The sequence below is a fragment of the Canis aureus genome, chromosome 20 (assembly GCF_053574225.1).
Source record: "Canis aureus isolate CA01 chromosome 20, VMU_Caureus_v.1.0, whole genome shotgun sequence".
NCBI classification, from domain to species: domain Eukaryota; kingdom Metazoa; phylum Chordata; class Mammalia; order Carnivora; family Canidae; genus Canis; species Canis aureus.
The window spans coordinates 18992489-19019099 of NC_135630.1; the positions used below are offsets into that span (position 1 = coordinate 18992489).

At 38.7% G+C, this 26611-nt stretch overlaps 2 protein-coding genes across 9 annotated transcripts in view; one reads left to right on the plus strand and one right to left on the minus strand.

The window, feature by feature from the left end:
* The window catches only part of INTU (inturned planar cell polarity protein), an 82876-nt gene extending 65585 nt beyond the window's left edge, over window positions 1-17291 (minus strand). For 2 of the 4 annotated variants that reach the window (XM_077861106.1, XM_077861104.1), the window contains exon 1: window positions 17037-17290. In XM_077861106.1, the coding sequence (XP_077717232.1) occupies window positions 17037-17179 (143 nt within the window). In that variant the 5' untranslated portion in view covers window positions 17180-17290. Of the gene's footprint in view, window positions 1-17036 lie in introns of all 4 variants that reach the window. The other 2 variants (XM_077861105.1, XM_077861107.1) reach the window with 2 other exon arrangements.
* The window catches only part of LOC144291519 (uncharacterized), a 49000-nt gene continuing 38972 nt past the window's right edge, over window positions 16584-26611 (plus strand). For 2 of the 5 annotated variants that reach the window (XR_013358817.1, XM_077861108.1), the window contains exon 1: window positions 16584-17403. Coding sequence is in view for 1 of the 5 variants with exons in the window: in XM_077861108.1 (XP_077717234.1) it covers window positions 17247-17403 (157 nt within the window). In the remaining 4 variants the exon portion in view is untranslated. The other 3 variants (XR_013358816.1, XR_013358815.1, XR_013358818.1) reach the window with 3 other exon arrangements.

A 26611-nucleotide genomic window follows, 5' to 3' on the forward strand; every position in this document is an offset into this window, starting at 1 on the left:
CTTTGCTAAAAACTAGTCTATAATCACAGTTGATAAAGATCGCTTCTACAGCCTAAAATTTCCATTAAACTTGTTTTTTTATAAACAATTGTAAGAAAAGTAAACCGCATATTACATAATTTGTCATGTGATTGTTAAAAAAAACTTTTAACTGAAATAGGCCATTGATAAAAACAAAAGTACTTCTATTAAAATGGCTGAAACAGGGATCCCTGGGTGGCGCAGCGGTTTGGCGCCTGCCTTTGGCCCAGGGCGCGATCCCGGAGATCCGGGATCGAATCCCACGTCGGGCTCCCGGTGCGTGGAGCCTGCTTCTCCCTCTGCCTGTGTCTCTGCCTCTCTCTCTCTCACTGTGTGCCTATCATGAATAAAAAAAATAAATAAATAAATAAATAAATAAATAAATAAATAAATAAATAAATAAATAAAAAAAAATAAAATGGCTGAAACAACATTACAAAACAAAATGCTTATCTTAAGGTATCAATCCTAAATACAAACTCAACCCTGCCTGTTCAATGTAATGAACACTACCTTTCAAACTGCTATTTTTAAAATAAAACTGGTTACAGTGGAAAATAAAGTATGTAAAGAGAATATTTCAGAAACACCAGCTGTAATATTCTGATGTAAAAGGGTATAATTTGTGTTCTAATCATTCCATCAAATAGAAAGACATTTCTGTTTTCTGCACTATTTATTAGCAACTCTTATTCTTTTAACTTAAAAGTCAACTATTTCTCTAGGAGCACCTGGGTGACTCAGTTGGTTAAGCGTCCACCACTTGAATTTGGCTCAGGTCATGATCTCAGGGTTGTGAGATCCAACCCCGTGTTGGACTCTGTCCAGTTGTGGGGCTTTTTGCATTGGGATGGAGCCTCCTTAAGATTCTCTCTCTCTCCCTCTCCTGTGCTCCTCCCCTCTACCACCCAAACCTGTGCACACTCTATTACTCTCTAAAAAAAAGTCAACTTCGCTCTAAAAGTTGTGAAAATTACTTTTAAAAAATGTATTACTCTATTACTCAACTCTGAAACTAACTACTGATCTCATCTGTGGTTGGGAATTTTTAACTATATATTAATGGTTTAAAAAAAGGCATATCCAGGGCAGCCCCGGTGGTGCAGCGGTTTGGCGCCGCCTGCAGCCCGGGGTTTGATCCAGGGGACCCTGGATCGAGTCCCGCATCGGGCTCCCTGCGTGGAGCCTGCTTCTCACTCTGCCTGTGCCCCTGCCTCTCTCTCTCTCTGTGTCTCTATGAATGGATAAATAAAATATTAAAAAAAAAAAAAAGGAATATCCAGCCCCATATATAAAACTAACATTTCTTTGGCACTTATTGGTTCCTAATTGTGGCATTATTTTAGCACCACTTAGCATCAGGTTTTAACCATTTATCAGATGTTTCAACCATATCTATCTGTACCCACAGAAATTAGTATTTACTTTGAAGAATCTAAATATTTCCAATCTAGATAACTATGTACCATGATTTAAAATGGTACAATGTACATATCATGATTACACATAATTACATATGAAGATATGTATCAGTTTAAACACTGAATGAAATTATTTGCTTTATAATCTCACTCTTTTAATCTTTAAAATTTGAATGGGAAACCATTTTTTGGCTATGACTTAAAGATATTTTCAGCTTGCAGGGAGCAGGCACAGGGCATTCAATCATGGAGCAAATGAACAGTGCAGGGCACTTGGAAAGTACTAGAATTGTAATGATTAAAAAACATCAGTTCCTTCCCCTGTCTAGTGGAGAAGAGAAAGTGAGAAAGAATTCACAACAATACATATGGTAAATGAAAGACAGAGGTCATCTAGTTTATCCTGGGATTGAGGATCAGGGCAGGGAGAATTTCTGGCAGAGGAGACACAGAAGTTTGTTTTGTTTTGTTTTGTTTTGTTTTTTTCAGAAGTAAGTTTTAAAAGAGTAGGTGGTTGGTGATGGGGATATGGGGAGCTGAAAGAGAAAAGACAACTCCAAGCAGAAGGAACAGCATAAGCAGAGGCCTTGAAGGACTGTCTCCATGCCCATGTGGACAACTAAAGCTAGTCTGGAACATACCTCAACATCATAAAAGCCACATATAAAAAACCCACAACTACTGTCATCCTCAAAGGGGAAAAACTGAGAGCTTTCCTCTATAATCAGGAACAGGACAGGGATGTCCACTCTCACCACTGTTACTTAACATGGTACAGGAAGTCCAAGCCTCAGCAATCAGACAACAAAAAGAAATAAAAATCAACATCCAAATCCACAAGGAAGAAGTAAAACCTTTAATATTTGCAGATGACATCATACTCTGTAGAGAAAATCCAAAAAACTCAACCAAAAAACTGCTACAACTGATACACCAATTCAATAAAGTTGCAGAATACAAAATCAACATTCAGAAATCTGTTGCATTTCTCTAAAATAACGAAGCAGCAGAAGGAGAAGTTAAGGAATCAATACCATTTATAATTATACCCCAAATCATAAGATATCTACAAATAAACCTAACCAAAGAGGTAAAAGATCTGTATTTTGAAAACTATAAAACATGTATGAAAGAAATTAAAGATGACACAAAGAAATGGAAAAATATTCCATGCTCATGGATTGGAAGAACAAATATTGTTAAAATGTCTACTACCACCCAAAACAATCTACACGTTTAATGTAATCCTTATCAAATTACTACCAGCATTTTTCACAGAGTTAGAATAATCAATCCTAAAATTTGCATGGAACCACAAAAAAGAAAAACAGGGGCACCTGCGTGGCTCAGTGGTTGAGTGTCTGCCTTTGGCTCAGGTCAGGATCCAGGATAGAGTCCTGCATCAGGCTCCTCATGGAGAGCCTGCTTCTCCCTCTGCCTATGTCTCTGACTCTCGCTCATGAATAAATAAAAAAATCATAAAAAGAAAAAAAAAAAGGAAAGCTGGATACATCACAATCCCAGACTTCAAGTTATATTACAAGCTGTAGTAATCAGTATGGTACTAGCACAAAAACAGACACGTAGGCAAATGGAATAGAATAGAAAACCCAGAAATGGATTCACAACTATAAGGCCAACTAATCTTTGACAAAGCAGAAAAGATATCCAGTAGAAAAAAAAAATAGTCTCTTCAACAAATGGTGCTGGGAAAACTGGACAGGAACATGAAGAAAAATGAAACTGGACCACTTTCTTATACCATACACAAAAATAAAGTCAAAATGAATGAAAGACATAAATGTGAGACCTGAAACCTTAAAAATCCTAGAAGAGAACACAGGCAGTAACTTATCTTAACATTGGCTATAGTAACTTTTTCTAGGTAGGGTCCCTGAGCTCAGCAAGAGAAACAAAAGCAAAAATGAACTATTGGGACAACATCAAAATAAAAAGCTTCTGCACAGCAAAGGAAACCAAAGGCAACCTATGGAATAGGAGAAGATATTTGCAAATGATGTATCTGATAAAGGATTAGTATCCAAAATATATTTAGAATTTATCAGGGCAGCCCGGGTAGCTCAGTGGTTTAGCGCCGCCTTCAGCCCAAGGCATGATACTGGAGACCCAGGATCGAGTCCCATGTCAGGCTCCCTGCATGGAGCCTGCTTCTCCCTCTGCCTGTGTCTCTGCCTCTCTCTCTGTGTGTCTCTCATGAATAAATAAATAAAATCTTAAAAAAAAAAAAAAGAACTTATCAAACTCAACACCCAAAAAACTAATAATCCAGTTAAGAAATGGGCAGAAGACATGAATAGACATACATCAAAGACATTTCATACATTTCATCAAAGACGACATACAGATGGCCAACAGACACATGAAAAGATGCTCAACATCACTCATCATCAGTGAAATACCAATCAAAACTACAATGAAATACTACCGCATACCTGTCAAAATGGTTAAAATTAACAACACAGGAAACAAAGATGTTAGCAAGGATGCAGAGAAAGGGAAATCCTCTTACACTGCTGATGGGAACAGAAGCTGGGTAAGCCACTGTGGAAAAATATGGAGGTTCCTCAAAAGTTAAAAATAAGAGCTACCAAAACTAGAAAGAACCCATCAAAAAGAAGAATTAAAGACCAATATCTCTGCAAAAATTCTCACCAAGATACTAGCCAATAGGATCCAACAGTATATTATGAGGACTATTCACCACAACCAAGTGGGATTTATCCACGGGATACAAGTATGGTTCAACATTCGTAAAACAATCAATGTGATAGATCACATCAATAACAGAAAAGACAAGAATCGTATGATCCTCTCATCAGATGCAGAGAAAGCATTTGAAAAAATACAAAACCCATTCCTGATTAAAACTCTTCAAACTGTAGGGATAGAGTGAACATTTCTCAATATCATAAAAGCCATTTATTAAAAGCCCACAGCAAATATCATTCTCAATGGGGAAACACTGAGAGCCTTTCCCCTATGATCAGGAACACGACAGGGGTGTCCACTCTCACCACTGCTATTCAACATAGTACTAGAAGTCCTAGTAATCAGACAACAAAAAGAAATAAAAGGCATTTAAATTGACAAAGAAGTCAAACTCTCTCTCTTCACAGATGACATGATACTGTATACAGAAAACCCCAAAGACTCCACCCCAAGATTGCTAGAACTCATACAACAATTCAGCAATGTGGCAGGGTACAAAATCAATGCACAGAAATCAGCGGCATTTCTATCCACTAACAATGAAACTGAAAAAAGAGAAATTAAGGAATCAATTCTATTTACAATTGCATCCAAAACCATAAGATACCTAGGAATAAACCTAACCAAAGAGTTAAAGGATCTATATTGTAAAAGTTACAGAACACTTATAAAAGAAATCGAGGAAGATGTAAAGAGATGGAAAAACATCCCATGCTCATGGATTGGAAGAAAAAATATTGTGAAAATGCTTGTGCTACCCAGAGCAATTTACACATTCAATGCAATCCCTATCAAAATACCATGGACTTTCTTCATAGAATTGGAACAAATAATCCTAAGATTTGTATGGAACCAGAAAAGACCCCGAAGCCAGGGAATGTTGAAAAAGAAAACCAAAGCTGGGGGCATCACAATGCCTAACTTCAAGCTGTATTACAAAGCTATGATCATCAAGACAGTACTGGCACAAAACAGACACATAAATCAATAGAATGGAATAGAGAACCCAGAAATGGGCCCTCAACTCTATGGTCGACTTATCTGTGACAAAGCAGGAAAGAATATCCAATGGAAAAAAGACAGCTTCTTCAATAAATGGTGTTGGGAAAATTGGACAGCCACTGGCAGAACAAAACTGGACCATTCTCTTATACCACGCACAAAGATAAACTCAAAATGGTTGAAAGATCTAAATGTGAGACAAGAATCCATCAAAATCCTGGAGGAGAACACAGGCAACAACCTTTTTGACCCTGGCCATAGCAACTTCTTGCAAGACACATCTATGAAGGCTAGGGAAACAAAAGCAAAAATGAACTATTGAGACTTCAAGATAAAAAGCTTCTGCACAAGCAAAAGAAATAATCAACAAAACTAAAAGACAACCCTACAGAATGGGAGAAGATATTTGCAAATGATATCAGATAAAGGGCTAGTATCCAAGATCTTTAAAGAACTTATCAAACTCAACACCCAAGGAACAAATGATCCAGTCATGAAATGGGCAGAAGACATGAACAGACACTTCCCAAAGAAGACCTACACACAGCCAACAAACACATGAAAAAATGTTCCATATCACTTGCCATCAGGTAAATACAAATCAAAACCACAACGAGATGCCACTTTACACCAGTGAGAATGGCTAAAATCAACAAGACAGGAAACAACAAATACTGGCAAGGATGTGGAGCAAGGGGAACCCTCTTGCACTGTTGGTGGGAATACAAGCTGGTACAGCCACCCTGCAAAACAGTGTGGAGGTTCCTCAAGAAGTTAAAAATAGAGCTACTCTATGACCCAGCAATTGCACTACTAGGTATTTACCCCAAAGATACAGATATAGTGAAACAAAGGGGCACCTTTACCCCAATGTTCATAGCAGCAGTGTCCACAATAGCCAAACTATTACTCTCACTTCCCATACTCTGTTCTTTGAGAGTGCATCACTAAATCTAGTTCACATTAAAGGGGAAGAAAGATTAAGCTCCATCTCCTGGAGCAGGAGTATCAACATATAATATTAATTTCTTTAATGTGTTATTAATAATAGTTGTAATGAAAGGTTGTGTTTTTAATACATCTCTTTCTAGTAGAACTAACTTGAGAGTACAATCTTTACAACTCTGTTAAACTTTTTAACACTTTAATCATTTACGTACTTGATGCTTAATCTAAATAGGAATTAATCATCTGGAGTAGGAATAAGGAATCTTTCAGGAATACTGAATTCACTATTTCTTATATTCCCCATATGAGTGAAACCATATGATGATTGTCCTTCTCTGATTAACCTATTTCACTCAGCATAATACCCTCCAGTTCCACATTAAAGCAAATGGTAATTATTCGTCCTTCCTCATGGCTCAGTAATAGTCCATTGTCTGTTATTGATGTGATCTATCACATTGATTGTTTTACGAATGTTGAACCACACTTGCATCCCGTGGATAAATCCCACTTGGTTGTGGTGAATAGTCCTCATAATATACTGTTAGATCCTATTGGCTAGTATCTTGGTGAGAATTTTTGCAGAGATATTGGTCTTTAATTCTTCTTTTTGATGGGTTCTTTCTAGTTTTGGTAGCTCTTATTTTAACTTTTGAGGAACCTCCATATTTTTCCACAGTGGCTTTCCCAGCTTCTGTTCCCATCAGCAGTGTAAAAGGATTTCCCTTTCTCTGCATCCTTGCTAACATCTTTGTTTCCTGTGTTGTTAATTTTAACCATTTTGACAGGTGTGCGGTAGTATTTCATTGCAGTTTTGATTGGTATTTCACTGATGATGAGTGATGTTGAGCATCTCTTTTCTGAGATCCTACGGTACAAACTGCAAAGCTGTCATTGTGTAAATGTCTTTTGATGAGGTTATTTTGTTTATTCTACTTTTCTCTGTATATTTATTGTCTACTTGCAAAGTTTGAGGACACTTTTAATTGGTTTTCAAGGCTCTAACTGCTGTAGTAAACATGAGCAGAGTCCTTCCCAAAGAAAGATTTGCTAATTTGCAAATAACCAAATTCACTTACATAAACGGTGACGTAACTATATTAAAGAAAATAAACTTCAGACAATGCTAATAAGTTTCTCAATCCATATTCAAGAATTATACACTATAATGTTTTTTCTTCTAAATTACTGAATCTCTCAGGTCTTTTTTGGTTTTTTTTTTAAAAGATTTTATACATTTATTCATGAGAGACAGAGAGAGAGAGAGAGGCAGAGACACAGGCAGAGAGAGAAGCAGGCTCTATGCAGGGAGCCCGACGCAGGACTCCAGGATCAGGTCCTGGGCCAAAGGCAGCGTTAAACTGCTGAGCCACCCAGGCTGCCCTCTCAGGTCTTTATTTACATTGTCAGCACGTTTTAGCAATTGAAATGGTATTAGTATTTTCTTGGTATCTAAAAGACAAGTTCTAAATAGCCAGACCTGCTGGTTCATTTCTTTAAGAAAAACAGACTTTTGCTACTACTCCAAACCTGTTACAGTGTATTTTTTTCCTTTTTAGTGAGCAAAAGTACCAAAGTAACCAAAACACATAGTTACATGGTGCTAATATGTATAGCCTGACAATTCTAGGAAGAAAAAAACCACACACCATAAAAGTATCATAACAGATGAATATGGATTCTATCCGATATTTGCTCATCACTGGTCTCCCCAATGTTTTTCTATGTTTGCTTTTCTGTGCTCTACCAGCAATATCTAATTTTCATCCTCGAAGTCTTTTGATTGGTCAAAGTCTATGCTAGATGTTATAGCAGCTTGAGGGGAGGGGTGGGGATGGGCTGGTGTTCTTTCTAGCCTAGCCACAGTCACCACTGGAACAAATATGAAGCATGTTAGAGAAAAGGAAGGGATCAGTCAGTAAACTACTGGGTACTCATTGCAGGAAATAAATATTTACATCTGGAACACATCTCCATTGGAACTATGTTAATAATGACCCCACTTCCAGGACCACATTCCTTACCTCCTTACCTCCTTAGCTGAATCCTCAGCTAAATGGAGCATGTTTACATATCACTAGGTTAGGGATAAGATTTGACCCTGGCAGAACTGAAATCATAGACCAGAAAAACATTGTGTGATAGGGCATTTTTGTACTTTTAAAGGTGTCAGATGGACACAGGGCTCATCACCTAGCTAAAATGCAAGTACTCAAGATGAAGTACAAAAACTGCTATAGGAGAGTTGAATTTGGAGAAATTAAGTCTAAGAAGGATCAAAAAAGGTTGCAGGAGAAGGTAGCACTTAAGTGGGACATCGAATGATTTTCACAAGACAGGAAGAAGGGGCATTTCAGAGAGAACAAAGTATGTACAAATATAGGTGTGAAAGTACACAAGAGGTATGAGAATGGGTGTGTATTTCAGTGTAGTAACGTTATGCACTGAATGTTTGTGTCCCCCTAAAATGTGAATGTTGAAACCCTACTGCTCAGTGTGATGGTATTAGGAGATGGGACCTTTGGGAAGTAATTAGGATTAGATGAGACCACGAGCATGGAGACCTCATGAATGGAATTAGTGCCCTCATAAGGGTCATGAGAAAGTTTGCTTGTTCGTCCTGCTCTCTGCCATGTGAAGATACAAAGAGAAATCAGCAAGCTGTAACCTGGAGGAGGATTTTCACAAGAACCTGACCATGCTAGTACAGTGATCTTGGACTACCAGCCTTCAGAAATAAATTTCTGTTGTTTATAAGCTACTCAGTCTATGCAATTTTTTAATTTTTTCATGTATATATTTATTTTGAGAAAGATAGTGTGGGCGGGGGGGGGGGGGGGGGAGAGAATCTTAAGCAGACTCTACACCCAGTCCAGAGCCTAATGTGGGGCTTGATCTCACAACCCTGAGATCATGACCTTAGCCAAAATCAAGAGTCAGATACTTAATTGACCCACCTAGATGTCCTATGCTATTTTTAAAATAGCAGCCTGAGGTAAGACAAGTAGGAATAAAGAAGGCTTTAAAGAAGTAAGATTATCAAAGATGAGATCAGAAAGACTAGGGGCAGATCTAAAACAGCTTGAAAAATCATCCTAAGGAATTTGGAATTTATTTGGGAGGCCACTGAGCTTTTGAGTACTATAGAAAAATGACTTAGTGTGTGTGTGTGTGTGTGTGTGTGTGTGTGTATTCAGAACAGTTTTATGTTCACAGTAAAATTGAGCTGAAGGCAGAGATTTCCAATATACTCCCTTTTTCCCACATACATGGCCTCCTCCATTATCAACATCCCCCACCAGAGTGATTCATTTGTTATGCTGGATAAACCTATAGTCATATATTATAATCAACCCAAATCTATAGTTTAAATTATAGTTAACTCTTGGTGGTATAGGTTTAAGTATGAGTTTAGGTAAATGCATAATGACATGTATCATCCACCATTATATTTTCACATAGAGTAGTTTCACTCCCTAACAGAGTTATCCTATTACTTAAACTTTAAAATAAAAGAATTAATGAAGACCCATAAAACTTCTCAATCAATACCAGGAAGATAGTTTTCATGTTAAAGAAAAGCCATAGGACCCCTGGGTGGCTCAGTGGGTTAGCGCCTGCCTTTGGCCCAGGGCGTGATCCTGGAGACCCGGGATCGAGTCCCACGTCAGGTTCCTGTATGGAGCCTGCTTCTCCCTCTGCCTATGTCTCTGCCTCTCTCTGTGTGTCTCTCATGAATAAATAAATAAAATCTTAAAGAAAATCCATGTAGGGGATCCCTGGGTGGCTCAGCGGTTTAACGCCTGCCTTTGGCCCAGGGCACGATCCTGGGGTCCCGGAATCGAGTCCCACGTCGGGCTCCTGGCATGGAGCCTGCTTCTCCCTCTGCCTGTCTCTCTCTCTCTCTGTCTATCATGAATAAATAAATAAATAAATCTTAAAAAAAAAAAGCCATGTATTTGATGAGAAATATATAGGAGCCTTCTTCCTTCTTTCCCATATATTTCAAATTGTTCAGAAAAAATAATTTTGAATTAAGAAAAAAAGAAAAGCATGTCTTTACTAGGTCATCTACGCAAAGATTTCATAGAAATGCTTGCACATTCAGCCTTTAGTTTTCTCTTTAACTACACTGCCCCTTAAAATATGTAGTATTCTCATACTGAAGATACAGAGGAAGTTATGAAACCTCTAACAAAGATGAGAAAACTTGTTATAAGAGACATCTCATAAAATGATAATTTATAACCAAAAACTCTTCTAATTCTGAACCCCTCAGGGCAAGCAAAATAAGCCTGTAAAAGGATTATTTGCCTTCCTCTTAGAGAATCTACTACTGTTTGTATATATCAAATCACCACATTGTATACCTTAATATATACAATACAATATATACAATTTTTGTCAGTTATACTTCCATAAAGCTGGGGAGAAAATGAAAATCAGGTTGGATTAACCCTCTTCCAAATCAAATACATGTCACCTCTACCATCAATCTCCTCTTTGTCCTGTCAATTCTTCATCATCAACTGTTCACAATTTTCCTGTTCCTAGGATTTAAGCAAACCTTCTCTCAGTTAATGAAAGTCAGAGTTAAGTAAACACTCTCATTCCCATTTTAACACGTGAAAACTGATGCTTTTAGAATTCATGTGACACATTAAGGTCATATGACTAGTGGTGGGGATTAAGAGTAGGGGTCACAGGTTGGCTGACCCCTACTCTCAATCCAATACTTATTACACTGAACCAGGATGCTTATATGAGGCAACTTTTTTTTTTTAAGATTTTATTTATTTATTCTTGAGAGAGAGAGAGAGAGAGAGAGGCAGAGACACAGGCAGAGGGAGAAGCAGGCTCCATGAAGGGAGCCCGACGCGGGACTCGATCCCGGGTCTCCAGGATCACACCCTGGGCTGAAGGCGGCGCTAAACCATTGAGCCACCCGGGCTGCCCTTGAGGCAACATTTTAAAGAAATTTCATTATAATTGAAATGTTGAATTATCTGCACAATACAATCATCAGTAATCAAGCCTGACATATGATTAGATATATTTTATAACTTAGCCTTCTCTTCCTGATCATAGAGATGACCTGGTGAAGGACATGGATATTTGCTTCATTTTATTTAGTTTCACAGTATTATTTATGGATGTGTTTAACTCTATTTTTTTAACTTATTTATTAATGAGAGATACAGAGAGGGGGGGAGGCAGAGACACAGGCAGAGGAAGAAGGAGGCTCCTTACAGGGAGCCCAATGTGGGACTTGATCCCGGGACTCCAGGATCACACCCTGGGCTGAAGGCGGCGCTAAACCGCTGAGCCACCGGAGCTGCCCTTTAACTCTATTTTTGATCCAAACTGCCACTATATCTTTCTGTAGTAGGTTCTCTAAGAGAAAAATGATTTAGAACTGTGTTCTAGAAAGCAAACTGTATGAAAAAAGACTGGAATTAAAAGATGAGGCATCTAGATCAGTCAGAAAGCTACCCCTCTCTTATTTGGGAGAGGTAAGTGCTTTAAGTCGGGCAGTGCCTCTGAAGAAACAAAGAAGGAGGGGTGGATATCAGAAAAGGAAGTCAACAAGACTGGAGACTTATTAGATCTAAAGACATGAGCAAGGGAGCAAGGAGAGAGTGATGTCAGTAAGGCAGGCAATGCTAGAGGAGAAACAGGGAAGACAATAAATTATCTTCAAACATGCTGACTTGGGAGTAGAAAAGAAAGAGTAGCAAAGAATTGCCATTTTTCATCATAAACTTAGTTTTATATACTGTTTGAATTTTTAATCTATTTAATTTGATAAAAGAGAAATTCAAAGAAAAAAGTCAGGGTTCAGCACAGGAGAAGAAAAAAGGAATTATCCTAAATTGGATGTTAATACAGTATATGGCATCATGGACTTCAAAACATTTTGATTCAAGTATATCATTCCCATGTTAAAACCCAAGAGAAGGATAAATTTTGGTACATTCATACAATGGAATTTTTTTTTTAAAGTTTTATTTATTTATTTATGAGAGACACAGATAGAGAGGCAGAGACATTGGCAGAGGGAGAAGCAGGCTCCCTGCAAGGAGCCCAATGTGGGACTCGAACCAGGATCCCAGGAACACGCCCTGGGCTAAAGGCAGACGCTCAACCTCTGAGGCACCTAGGTGCCCCTATACAATGGAAATCTATTCAGAAATTTAAAAACAATGAACTACCTATAGGCAACAACATGGGTAAGTTTCAAAATTATTATGAGTAAAAGTCAGACAGAAAAAGAGAGTCCAACTCAAAAAAAAAAAAAAAAGAAAAGAGAGTCCATATTGTTCCATTTTTACAAAACTCTAGAAAATACAAACTCATCTATAATGACAGAAAGCAGATAACTTGGCATTATTGCAAGTAAATGTATGATTTCCATTATTTCAATACTGAAACTAGTCAATGATATTCTCAACCCAAGTCATCCACAGGTATTATCCCTGAAGTTTCCCCAAGGACTTGCCAATGTCTACACTAATCTAAAATTATTTTCCTCTTATATTCTTTTTTTTTTTTTTTTAGATTTTATTTATTTATTCATCAGAGGGAGAGGCAGAGACACAGGCAGAGGGAGAAGCAGGCTCCTTGCGGGTAGCCCAATGTGGGACTCAATCCCAGGACCCTGGGATCATGGCCTGAGCCAAAGGCAGTCGCTCAACCGCTGAGAAACCCAGGCTTCCCTCCTCTTATATTCTTAATCAAACTTATTAAACCTAGTATTTCACTAGAATGTACTCTAAAGTAATTTTACCTCAAAAATGGTCACCTTAATGACAATTACATGCAGAAACTGGTTTTTAGTTACAAAGCATGTATGAAATAATAAATTATGCTGATAATTAACTAAAACATGGAAAGTTCAGAGTATTTCATATGAATCAATGAGTAGCATTACTTCCTTAATAACAACCTCTGTGTAAGCAATGAAAAACAATGGGCAATTCCTATCTCTTAGCTTTGATGAGAAAGATCAAGTTTACATTCGTGTGCCTTTGATTAAGAAGTGATCTTATCCAGGGGCTCCTGGGTGGCTCAGTCAATTAAGAGTCAACACTTGGTTTTGCCTCAGGTCATGATATCAGGGTCCTGAGATCAAGCTCCGAGTCAGGTTCCACACTCAGCGAGGAACCTGCTTGAGATTTTCCCTCTGCCTGTCTCCCTGCTCAAGTGCATACTCTAAATAAATAAATAAAATCTTTTTTATTTTCTTTTAAAAAAGTAATCTTGTCCAAACTGGGAAGACCACTTCTGCAGTGGTGACTCTGCGGTTAGAGAGGTAAATAGGAACAGAATAGAATGTGGTGAGATCAGCATATCAATTCTCATGTCCTACACATCAAGAAGGGCCAAACACAAAACCTGAATTCTTGACAGGAATTGAAACATAGACCAGCAAAACATTTTGCAACAGAGATTTACTGTACTTTTACTATTAGAAGAATAAAGACACTGGAACATCTCAAGTAATGAGCAAATGACTCACGTGGAAAGCTTAATGCCCTTTAAAAATATATACATATATATAATATATATAAATATTTATACATGTACATAAAATACATATTTACATGTACTTTTAATTTTAAAATGTTTTGAGATAACAAGTTTTCCTAAAACAAGGTCCTCAGATTGCTCATTTCCTAGGAAACAGGGCTAGCTCATTTACCTTCATCCCATTAAAATCAGGACACGCCACTGGCAATCCGGCCTCCTAAATTCCTACACTGAAACACTGAGCTGTGTGGCCGCGGGAAAATTACAGATTCCCTCCCAGCTCAAAGTGTGTGACTCTAAGATGTAGAAAGAAACCAAGAGCTTGATGATTCTCACAAGGTCTAGGATTCCCACAGCAAGACCAAGTAAGGCTTCCTGTAACAACCCATTCTTTCCATTCAGTGCCTCAACCATCATAACGCTGTAATTATTTTTTAAATGACCACAAATTACACAAAATACTTGATATCTTCCTCAAGAATATAATCGGTCCTGGGGGCAGCCCGGGTGGCTCAGCGTTTTAGTGCCATGCCCAGGGCATGACCTTGGAGACCCCAGATCAAGTCCCACGTCGGGCTCCCTGCATGGAGCCTGCTTCTCCCTCTGCCTGTGTTTCTGCCTCTCTCTCTCTGTCTCTCATGAATAAATAAAGAAAGAAAACCATAGCTGGGGGCATCACAATGCCAGGTTTCAGGTGTAGTACAAAGCTGTGGTCATCAAGACAGTGTGGTACTGGCACAAACAGACACATAGATCAATGGAACAGAATAGAGAACCCAGAAGTGGACCCTCAACTTTATGGTCAACTAATATTCGACAAAGGAGGAAAGACTATCCACTGGAAAAAAGACAGTCTCTTCAATAAATGGTGCTGGGAAAACTGGGCATCCACATGCAGAAGAATGAAGCTGGACCATTCTCTTACACCATACACAAAGTATTACACCAAATACTCAAAATGGATGAACTCAAAATGGATGAAAAATCTAAATGTGAGACAAGATTCCATAAAAATCTGAGAGGAGAACACAGGCAACACTCTTTTTGAACTTGGCCATAGTAACTTCTTGCAAGATACATCCATGAAGGCAAGAGAAACAAAAGCAAAAATGAACTATTGGGACTTCATCAAGATAAGAAGCTTTTGCACAGCAAAAGAAACAGTCAACAAAACTAAAAGACAACCTACAGAATGGGAGAAGATATTTGCAAATGACGTATCAGATAAAGGGCTAGTTTCCAAGATCTATAAAGAACTTCTTAAACTCAACACCAAAGAAACAAACAATCCAATCATGAAATGGGCAAAAGACATGAACAGAAATCTCACAGAGGAAGACATAGACATGGCCAACATGCACATGAGAAAATGCTCCGCATCACTTGCCATCAGGGAAATACAAATCAAAACCACAATGAGATACCACCTCACGCCAGTGAGAATGGGGAAAATTAACAAGGCAGGAAACCACAAATGTTGGAGAAGATGCGGAGAAAAGGGAACCCTCTTACACTGTTGGTGGGAATGTGAACTGGTGCAGCCACTCTGGAAAACTGTGTGGAGGTTCCTCAAAGAGTTAAAAATAGACCTGCCCTACGACCCAGCAATTGCACTGCTGGGGATTTACCCCAAAGATACAGATGCAATGAAACGCCGGGACACCTGCACCCCGATGTTTCTAGCAGCAATGTCCACAATAGCCAAACTGTGGAAGGAGCCTTGGTGTCCATCAAAAGATGAATGGATAAAGAAGATGTGGTCTATGTATACAATGGAATATTACTCAGCCATTAGAAATGACAAATACCCACCATTTGCTTCAACGTGGATGGAACTGGAGGGTATTATGCTGAGTGAAGTAAGTCAATCGGAGAAGGACAAACATATGGTCTCATTCATTTGGGGAATATAAAAAAATAGTGAAAGGGAATAAAGGGGAAAGGAGAGAAAATGAGTGGGAAATATCAGAAAGGGAGACAGAACATGAGAGACTCCTAACTCTGGGAAACGAACTAGGAGGGGTGGTGGAAGGGGAAGTGGGTGGGGGGGGGGGGGTGAGGGTGACTGGGTGATAGGCACTGAGGGGGGCACTTGATGGGATGAGCATTGGGTGTTATGCTATATGTTGGCAAACTGAATTCCAATAAAATTTAAAAATTAAAAATAAATAAAATCATATATAATTGGTCCTTACTGAACAGCTAGAGCACACTAAGCAGTCATTAGTGACTGCTTCTCCCTTACCCTGCTAAAGATAATGGTAATTTTTTTTTTACATATTCCTACGGGAAAGTAATTACCAAGCGACTTTTACTCCTGAAAACACATTAGATACTTGTAATCATTGCTCCTAAATAATGCACTTAAAGTGTCATCCTAAAGCTGACTCCTGTGGGCAGTCCATTATGGGATTGGTTGACGTTTTGGCACCTACACCTTTTCACCGTTACTCATTCATTTCAAACCACCACTAATTTACTTTTCAAAAAGAAAAAAAAACAAAAGAAAAAAAAAATCTTATTCCGTAGCAGTAAGTAATAGATTCCCTCAAAAGTGAAGCAGCATTGGGTCCTATGAATCAAAGGAACCTCTGCATTATTATTAAGGATTAAAAAAGTGGAAAATAACACTCATTTTTGTATTTAAAAAAAAATCACATTATGACATGCAGCAGAAAACAAGAAAACCATGAGAACGTATGGGAAAATACAGCAGAAATACCCCCAAGATTTTGAGAAGTTGTCCTTGATGTGAAGACTAAGGGAGGAGGGGGGGGGGTATTTCCTTTTTCTTTCTTTTTTTTTTTTTTCAATAATCTATCCATTTTTATAACAGAAGGGAAAAAAAATCTATAGAACTTAAATAGTTGATAAGTAAAACCTGTAGGGTATCCCTGCACTAAAAATCGCAAAGATCCTGGGGATCCCTGGGTGGCGCAGCGGTTTGGCGCCTGCCTTTGGCCCAGGGCGCGATCCAGGAGACCCGGGATCGAGTCCCACGTCGCGCTCCCGGTGCATGGAGCCTGCTTCTCCCTTTGCCTGTGTCTCTGCCTCTCTCTCTCGTTCTATCATAAATAAATAAATATTAAAAAAAAAAAAAAAGATCCTAGCGCTAGGGAAGACTAAGCACCGTTTTGTGAACCTCGGAACCCTCACGAGGGGAGGCTCCTCGGCGGACGATCCTAAAGGGCCACAGAAGCCGAGGCCGGCCCGTCACGGCGGCTCACCATACCGCACCAGGCGCGCGTGGCTCACGTAAATCCCACTTATGACAGAACCTCAAACAATCCCAACTGCGCTAAGCCTCCGGCGGTTGCCCCGCCCCACGCGGAAGCTCCGCGGCCCCGCAGGATGCACCGGACTGTCCCTCTTCGAGCCCCTTACACGTAATCGCTACTCGCTGAGGAGTAGGAACCCGAGGAGCTGACCCGGTCTTCACGATCGCAATCCTCATCTTCTTGGGAAGACGGGTCTTCAGGGAACTCATCCGGGCTGCGACGCGAGCCACACGAAACCGGAGACGCCATCCTCAGGCGTGCAAGAGCTGCAAGCCGTGTGATTCAAACCTCGCAGCTCCGGCTCGCCGTACCCGCCATGTTGTCTCCGCGAGGCGGGCGGGCAGGGGGCGGGGCGGGCGGGGAGGGGCCACGTGACCGCCCATCCTCGGCTGCAATTGGTGGCCGCTCGGGTTGCCACGGCGACGAGGAAGCTTTCCTGGAGCGCGCGAGAACTACGGAAAGAGGCCAACCAGGTGAAATTTCCAGGGGGGCGTCTGAGTCGGAAGAATTTAAGTGGTTGAAGCTTCACCGCGTAGGGTCTCCTAAAGGCACTCTTGGAGCTGCATAATGTAGTAACAGCGGAGACCCACTGGGGTGGTGGTGATGGTGGTTGTTTCCCCCTTTTTTCTTACAGTTTGCACTTTACCCTGTGTTTCTATGCGCAACAGGTGCCCAAAGCCTTAGAGGCACTCAGCCTGGGGTTTTCTTGAGGTAAAGGTAAATCTATAGGACTGGGGCAGCCCCGGTGGCTCAGCGGTTTAGCGCCGCCTTCAGCCCAGGACGTGACCCTGGAGACCCTGGTTCGAGTCCCGCGTCGGGCTCCCTGCATGGGGCCTGCTTCTCGCTCTGTCTCTCTCTGCGTCTCCAATAAATAAATAAGAAATTAAAAAAAAAAAAAAGGTTAACCCTTCTCTCCCTTTCCTCTGGGCCTCGGCCTCTTGTGCTGGGAAAGGGACGCTTTTGAGCAACGCCCTCTAGGTGTTAACGTAAACGCGCTCCATTGTTTCTTTGCTTTTCATACTGTTTTGGCAACTGCAAACATTTTTTATAGTTTTCCCAAGCAGACGTTCTAGAGTGCTTCAAATGGGTGGCAGTGTTGTGAAATCACCTGCAGGTTCGTTTTGCAGCGCAAACTTATGATTTGAGGAAGTGTCCTCATCCCCGAGTTGGAAATGTACACTGATCGATTTTATCGGTGATTTACGAATACCTACATCAAGTATTTTTTTCCCTAAGTACAAAATGATTTGAGAGTCGGCCATTTCTCAAAGTACTTGTTCTATCCATACACTATGCTCAGTATTCACATACTGTGAAACAAATATCTTTATACTAAAAGAAACTGAAGCGTTAGTCATCTTCATGGTCAACCGACAAGGCAACAAAGAAAAACTGAACCTAAGTCATTAACTGCTAGATTATGTTTCTTCCTCGGGATTCAGGAATTCAACTATTATAGTCTATTCTAAGAAAATAAAGGACGCAAAAAAAATTCTGAAATTTGTGAAAGTGGAAGGAGGAAACAATCTAAATGTTCAACAGGGAAAAGTTAAATAATGACATGAAATATGAATATTATGCTAATACACATGTTTTCAAAGAGTTACGCATGGGGGATATACTCATGGTATAGCAAGTAAAAAAATGATATAATTATGATCTCGGGATCCCTGGGTGGCGCAGCGCTTTGGCGCCTGCCTTTGGCCCAGGGCGCGATCCTGGAGACCCGGGATCGAATCCCACGTCGGGCTCCCGGTGCATGGAGCCTGCTTCTCCCCCTGCCTATGTCTCTGCCTCTCTCTCTCTCTCTCTCTGTGACTATCATAAATAAATAAAAACTAAAAAAAAAATTATGATCTCAATGAATAGGTGCTGGAGATTCAACTTAAACTACATGGGTATTTTATGACATATAGTGGTAAGTATCATGAAACATGCAGAGTTCTAAGGAATACCCAAGGGAAAACAGATTGGGGTGTAGAGGGCCACAGCAAATTTCTTAGAGGAAGTCTAAACTTCTCTTGTTATTATGGAGTACCGCGTTTCAAAAGGTAGTGGGAAATGAGTCCTGCCATGGCCCAAAGTGGTTATATACATGAAGAATTCTAAAGAACCTGAGCAGTAGCAGGCTAATAGTATTTAAACTTTCAAGATGCAATTTAGTTCCATTTGTCTCATTAAACCATGTACATTTGAATATCCTAAGTTTTTTTGTTGTATAATTTCTAAATGTGCTTTTCTAAATATACCAGCTATTGAATATTCTTTGCACTTTAATTCAAATTAATTAATTTTTTAAAAAGATTTTTATTTATATATTCATGAAAGACACACAGGGGAGAGGGAGAGACACAGGCAGAGGGAGAGAAGCAGGCTCCATTCAGGGAGCCCAATGTGGGACTCCATCCCAGGACTCTAGGACCTGGGCTGAAGGCGGCGCTAAACTACTGAGCCACCCAGGGATCCTCTCAAATTTATAATTTTTTTGTAATTTTATTTATTCATGAGAGACACACACACAGAGAGAGAGAGAGAGAGAGAGGCAGAGACACAGGCTCCCTGCAGGGAGCCCGTGGGTCTCAATCCCTGGTCTCCAGGAGCAGGCCCTGGGCTGAAGGCAGGGCTAAACCCCTGAGCCACTCGGGGTTCCCTATAAAATGGTTTTTATCTTATATAAGAGCTATAGAGCACAGAGCTTATACCTGTTTGTTTAAAATTATAATTTAAAAAGTTTAAGTCATCCCCGGAAATTCACAACAGGGTTTTTTTTTCCCTTAAAAAAATACATATCGCTCAGATTGGAGAACTAGTTCATAAAGGGATAATGGGGCAAAGGAGGTTCTTGAGGTGGCAAGAGAAGATGGCATCTAAGGCACAGATGGAGGGATATGATCTTGCTGATGTGACTTCCTTAAAATTGATTCCTAAAGAAGGGCACAAGTGTGGATGCTGATTTGCCAGTTTTAGTCAGGAAGCTGAGATAATCTCTATGTAATGGTGTTTATTTTCTCAGGTAAATAGAAGTCAACCTTGCCAGCTGAAAAAGATAAAGGAAGTAATGGGGTTAGAAGTTTGAAGAGAATGGATCCAGGAAGGAAGGGAAACAAGTATTTTTATCAGCACTGAGACCCTCAAAAAATGTTTTAAAATCAGAGAAACAACATTATTTTTAAAAGTTGGAATCATTATATGTTTCACATTAAAACATACATACTTCTTCTCACCACAATATCAAATGTTAAAAATTACTTAAGATTCCATTCCAAAATTAAAAATGCTTGGGGTACCTGGCTGGCTCAGTTGGGAAAACATGTGACTTTTGATCTCGGGGTTGTGAGTTAGAGCCCCACATTGGGTGTAGCGAATTCGTAAGTAAATAAACTGTTAAAAAATGCTTTAGGCAGCTATCTAATAAGTTGCACTTATTTTAAAAGCATCTTATTAGAAGTTTAAAAAAAGGACATTTAAAATTTTAACACAAAAACATATTTTCTTCATATAAATGACACTGTAAGTAAATTAAGAAACAAAACAGGTGAACATAGAAGAAGGGAAGGAGGGGATCCCTGGGTGGCGCAGCGGTTTGGCGCCTGCCTTTGGCCCGGGGCGCGATCCTGGAGACCCGGGATCGAATCCCACATCAGGCTCCCGGTGCATGGAGCCTGCTTCTCCCTCTGCCTATGTCTCTGCCTTTCTCTCTCTCTCTCTGTGACTATCATAAAAAAATAAAAATTTAAAAAAAAAAAAAGAAGAAGGGAAGGAAAAATAAAATAAGATAAAAATAGAAGGAAGAAAATCATAAGAGACTCTTAACTATAGGAAACAAACAGGGTTGCTGGAGGGAAGGGGGGGAGATGGGTTAGTTGGAATTGAGTGATGGGCATTGATGAGGGAGGGCACTTGATGTCATGAGCACTGAGTGTTATATGCAACTGATGAATCACTAAATTCTGCCTCTGAAGCTAATGATGAATCACTAAATTCTGCCTCTGATGCTAATAACACACTATGCATTAACTAAATTGAATTTAAATAAAAATTTTAAAAAATAACACTGTTTTTTCCTCTATAAACATCTAATAATTTCATACCTTGCTCATAAACCTTCAATGCCACCCCATCAGAGAATAAAGTCCAAACTGCGTAGTCTCTTAAAAAAAAAATCCAATTCTACAAACAATTGATTACCAATGAGGAATTAGATGCCTTATTTCCTGCATTAATCAAGTTAATCAAATGTGCCCAACCTGTCAGATCAAAAGATCCCCTGGGGTTTGTTAAACTGAGAGATTTTAAGGCCTTCCCAACTTCAACAGGATCAGAATCTCCAGGGAAGCTGGCCTGGAAATCTCAATTTTAAATAAGTGTCGCTGCCCCTCAGTGATCCCTAAAGTTAAGGTAAACTTGGGAAACACTCCCCTAAGCCTTCCCTCACTTCTAATATACCTGCAGGCCCACTGACCATTTACCCAACAGGCTAAATCCCTTCCCATCTTCTTACTTTGAACCTGGCAGGCAGACTTTTCCCTGCTCCAGAACCTACCATCTACATAATCTTGAGCAAATCAACCTCTCCAAGCTGCGTTTCTTTATCTATGGATTCAGATAGTGGTACATACTTCATAGGACTGTTTGAAGTCCAATAAGTTAATGCATGTAAAATACCTAGCACATAAACTATCAATAAAACTTAAAAGCTATCTTACAAATCATTTACTTACATAGTTCTTTCATTGTGGAATGCGACTTATCCAAAATACTACATTTTCCTTCAAGATTCAGTTCTATGAGTACCCTTTTGAAGAAGACTCCTACACTCTTTTCCTATCTCAGTGACAATTCCTCTTTCCACCTTCCCCTCCTAATATATATAATAAAATTGTTACAAGTATCAGTCTGCTTAGTATCTAAATTATTTAGGAATGTGTCTATCTTTGCTACCAAATGACAGATTCCTGGAAGATATGACTGGATCTTTTTTGTTGTTGTTTTTCAGTCTTTCATCTTACACAAGGTTGAATAGGAACAGGAAGTGCCACATTAAAGTATCTCTTTTTTTTATTAAAGATTTTATTTATTCATGAGAGACAGAGAGAGAGAGAGAAAGAGGCAGAGACACAGGCAGAGAGAGGAGCAGACTCCATGCAGGGAGCCTGATGTGAGACTTGATCCCGGGTCTCCAGGATCACAGCCTGGGCTGAAGGCGGCGCTAAGCCACTGAGCCACCCAGGCTGCCCTAAAGTATCTTTTAAGAAATATTCTTCACACTAGATATGTCTCTGAGTTATGTTAACTTTGTTGGCTAGTCTATTTCCATATGTTAGTTTAATAGACAAAAGGTTACTACTTTGCTTGATCTTCCACAAAAGAAGAGTAATAGCAATCACTTTATATTCTTATTTAAATTTTCAGGGTGTATATTAACTAATCATATTTCTAATTTTATATATCATATTTGTACTAAACATCTAACAGCCTTAGATATACTGGAGGTGATGAAGAACAGAAAAAAATAACATGCCATTTTCAGGGCCTTTTAAAAAATACTTTGTTTCATAATAGCAATTTCAGGAAGACTTAAAAGAGACTGGAGTATATTCTCAATTTCTCTTTTCCACAACACAGATGGCCAGCCATCTACTGAGCACTAAAATATGTTTAGTTTAAAATATATATGAAATAAAGTCCTTATCTTTCATAGATTACCATCTCAATTGGGCAAACAATACAATTCTGACATAAAATACAACATACACCAGATAAGAACATAATTAAATATTTAGTATCTTTAGCGGGTTTAACAGCTCTCTGCCTAGTAGTAATGGAAACTAGCAATGAGAAGTAAACAGGGCCACATGAGGTCATGTCCATTAAAAACTTTTAAACTGAAAGGAAAAATGCATGGAGCTTAGCATTGTTAGAAACTAATTTGTATCATCTTAATTGTGAATAGTGATATAGTTCATGAGCTATGTGGTAATACTGACAACCCCAACCATTTTAAAAATCATGAATAAATAACTTGATAGACCACCAAAATAGCATTTTAAAAACTGAGGCTTCACAATGTGAGATTTTTAAGATTTGGGATTGAGTCATCTAAGATAATATTTCAGCAATCCTGTGTTTATAGAATTACATTATGATCTAAAATTCTAATTTTTCTATGTAAAAATTGAATTACCTGTAAAAATGTATGGAACTTGTTCCATAGAGATCATGCATTCTCTATTTGAATAATAATGAAATACAGATGAGAATACAGAGGTACGTAAAAGTAACTGAAGTAGATGGCACGAAGCTCAAGCCCCAAACCCTTCATTTATTCCTACTTAACCTCATTTTATACTTTCATTTACAAACTATAAAAAATTTGGTGAAACATACTACTGCCTTAGATCAGTAGCTGCCAACCAGAAGGAAGAGGAGCCTCCTTAAAACAGGAATACAACTGCTGCAGAAATTGTTGATGGCTGACAATCTGCCAATGAAGAGGAAAGTAGGAAGCAAAAAGACACAAGAATTACATTAAAAAAAAATCATAGCTTATAAATGAAGTGCCAAGTGCCCCTAAAAGCATCTAAAAAAAGAAAAGAAAACTACTGCATTGCCGAACCCTACAGTAATTTGATAATATGTGAAAATGCTTGATAATTCCTGAGTACCATGCATTTTCTAGCCAGAGAAGCCACATTCTCATCGTGATTCTGGCACTAATAACTGAGCGAATGTGGATGAAATCAGTTTCATCATCTGAAGACAGAAATAATAATCCCTGCCTACTGTACAGGGTTGCTAAGAACCATATGAGATAAGCCTTGGAATTTAATGCCTACACCTAAAGAAATAGACGGTGTGTGTGCTATATGCTATATTTAAATTTTTTATTTCATTAATTTTTTTAGTTTTTACTTTTTGAATTTAAAGGATATTTTATTCATCAGGAATATTATCTAATTGGGACACCTTTGTCCCTGATACGTCTGGATATTTGAGGTATTTTAAATATGCATATTTTTGCTGTTGGCAAAAGTCTGAAGTTTAGGTCATCAAACATTTTCAGAAACTTACTTCTAGCTCATTTTTTTTTTTTTTTTTTTTTGCTGGCTTAGATGTCAGACCACACTACCACTCTGTCTGGGACCAGTTCCCTATATTAGCCATTAGGCTTTGGGCAAAAGTCACTTAGCTGACTTTTCTGAGTCTTTAGAAATAGCTATCATTCTGTGTTTCATTTTAATTTTTTAGGATAGCTTTTGACAGAACTTTTATAGAACACTTACATATCTGAAATTCACACCACCACCCTGTGAGGTGGGTATTATCCCTTTGTATTACAGAAAGAACAGGAAAATAAAGACAAGTTAAAAATCTTGCAAGTCACACTACTAGTATGCAACAGAAACAGGACTCCAAGGGAACGAATAAACTCCAATAGCCTTTTGCATAGATTTTTTTTAAAGTCTTTGCAAAATACTAATGAGCCCTAATATAATGATTTGGGTACTTCTTATAATCAAGGTGACACAAATATGTGTTCACTTACTTAAGTAAAAGTAACTGAGAAACAATATTGAAGCACTTCCTTGACTCCCAACAACTTATTTGTAACTTCTAACCAAAAAGTGGGACAGCTTTTTTGCTCCAGCAATTGTTATTTTAGTCTTAACCATATTTTGTATCTGACACCTCATGCAGAGAAAAGTTTGCAACTTTGCTTCAATTTTGGTTTGGCTGAAGTATCTTTTTCAAAAGCACAGCAATTTAATGCTTTACAGTTTTAAAACCATATTTGCAACAGAAAACACACAAGTAATTAAATAAAACTTATCCTTTAAAATAAGATATAAAAATAAAATAGACTAGTTTGCTATTTTTTCTTGTCTATGAACTTTCTACGGCTCAAGGCTATTGGTCTCTTTAATGCAATTGCCAAAATGTTGCGTATATCTTACAAGGGATGTTTTAAAGGAAAAACATAAATATTTTGTAAAACTGATATAAAAAAATAGACCATGCTCTGGACTAGTCAATGCTAGCTATAGTAAGTAGATGAACATGGTTTACAGGTTATCTGGTTTCTCTAATTTCTATTACATTATATCTAAATTTATAAATACAAGTAAAAGACATTTGAGGAAAGGAACTTCTGTGAAAATATAGTTCATTAAATGAAAGAGAAATCTCTATAGATGTCTCGATTTTTAAATATGTTTGAAAACATTAAATAATAAATAACCATTAATAAAAATGACGCACTGCCAAAACAAAAAGACTTTCACGTAATGTTGAAAACAAAGCACTGTTAGCCATGATACTGACAAACACATTTATAGTTTCAGATTCCATTGGTTCTTATAGCATGTGGGAGCAGTTATTTGTAATTCAGAAAGAGTAGTTTTTCATATACTGAGCAGGTTTATTCCAGAAACACTCCACTACTTACTTCTGAAATAATCATTTCAGTCTTGATGACTAGAGTTTAAACATATTCTTTCGCCCTGGTTCATTCAGACACATTTGTGCTTCGGATCTGAAACCCTGCAGTGCTAATCAGCTTGGAATTTTTTGGCACCTGACATTTAAAATATGAAATTCTGTTGCAGCAGGGTCTTAAGCTTACAACCCCTCCCAGCTTCATCAAAGTCATGCTGTGAATGAGTTTCTAGTTAATATTTTTTGGGGGGTTATTTCTGGACTGTAATTTTATCAAATGCAGGGGGACCTGTCTTTGGGAAGTTAGCAGAATCCCCTTTTAGCTACTTGTTTGACAATATTTTATTGTATAGGGCAGGGGCTCTCTTGGGGGGAGAGGGAAAGGAAACCAACTGCGGAAAATTGTAGGTTTCAGAAGACAGCTTTTAAATCGAAGAGACCCACTTTCTTCCTTGCACAATGTCTTTCTATTTTACTCACACTTCCAACAAAACAGGGTTTCTATGGCTCATATGGTTTTGTACAAAGACTTAAAAGGGTCACTTGAAACGTTTACAGATGAGAGAACTCACATAAACCTCCCCCCCGACAGATATTTACTAAGGGCCACTTACTCTTTCTCACCACAAATGTATTCAATAGATACTTTTGATATATTTCTAAAAGTTTTCCCCATATCATCATGTCTTAAGAAGGCCAAGGCTTTTCTGGACTTAAAGCAGCATTCTCTCTTAACCTTAAAACGGAAAGAGAATTAGCTATCCATATGGATCCTTAGTTCTTTATTTCCTGTAAACTTGTCATAGTCACCATGAACATTTAACATTCGTTGGCCTATTTTGCATAAAGTATAAGGTTGGGGGACGCCTGGGTGGCTCAGCGGTTAAGCGTCTGCCTTCAGCCCGGGGAGTGATCCTGGAGTCTCGGGATCCAGTCCCACGTCGGGCTCCTGCATGGAGCCTGTTTCTCCCTCTGCCTGTGTCTCTGCCTCTCTCTCTCTCTCCCTCTCTCTCTCTGTCTGTCTTTCATGAACAAATAAAATCTTAAAAAAAAAAAAAAGGATAAGGTTGGTCGAAGGTATCTAGGCAGTAAATTAATCACTACCAGTTTAGGGAAAGTTGGGGTTCTCGTCCTTCTTGGAGGAGCTCTTAAATTTCTTTTGTGTAGTTATGTGTGTAGACGCACGCGTGTGTGCCTTGGTGTGTGTGCGTGTGTGTTTGTGTTAGAATTTAGATTTGTTAAGGG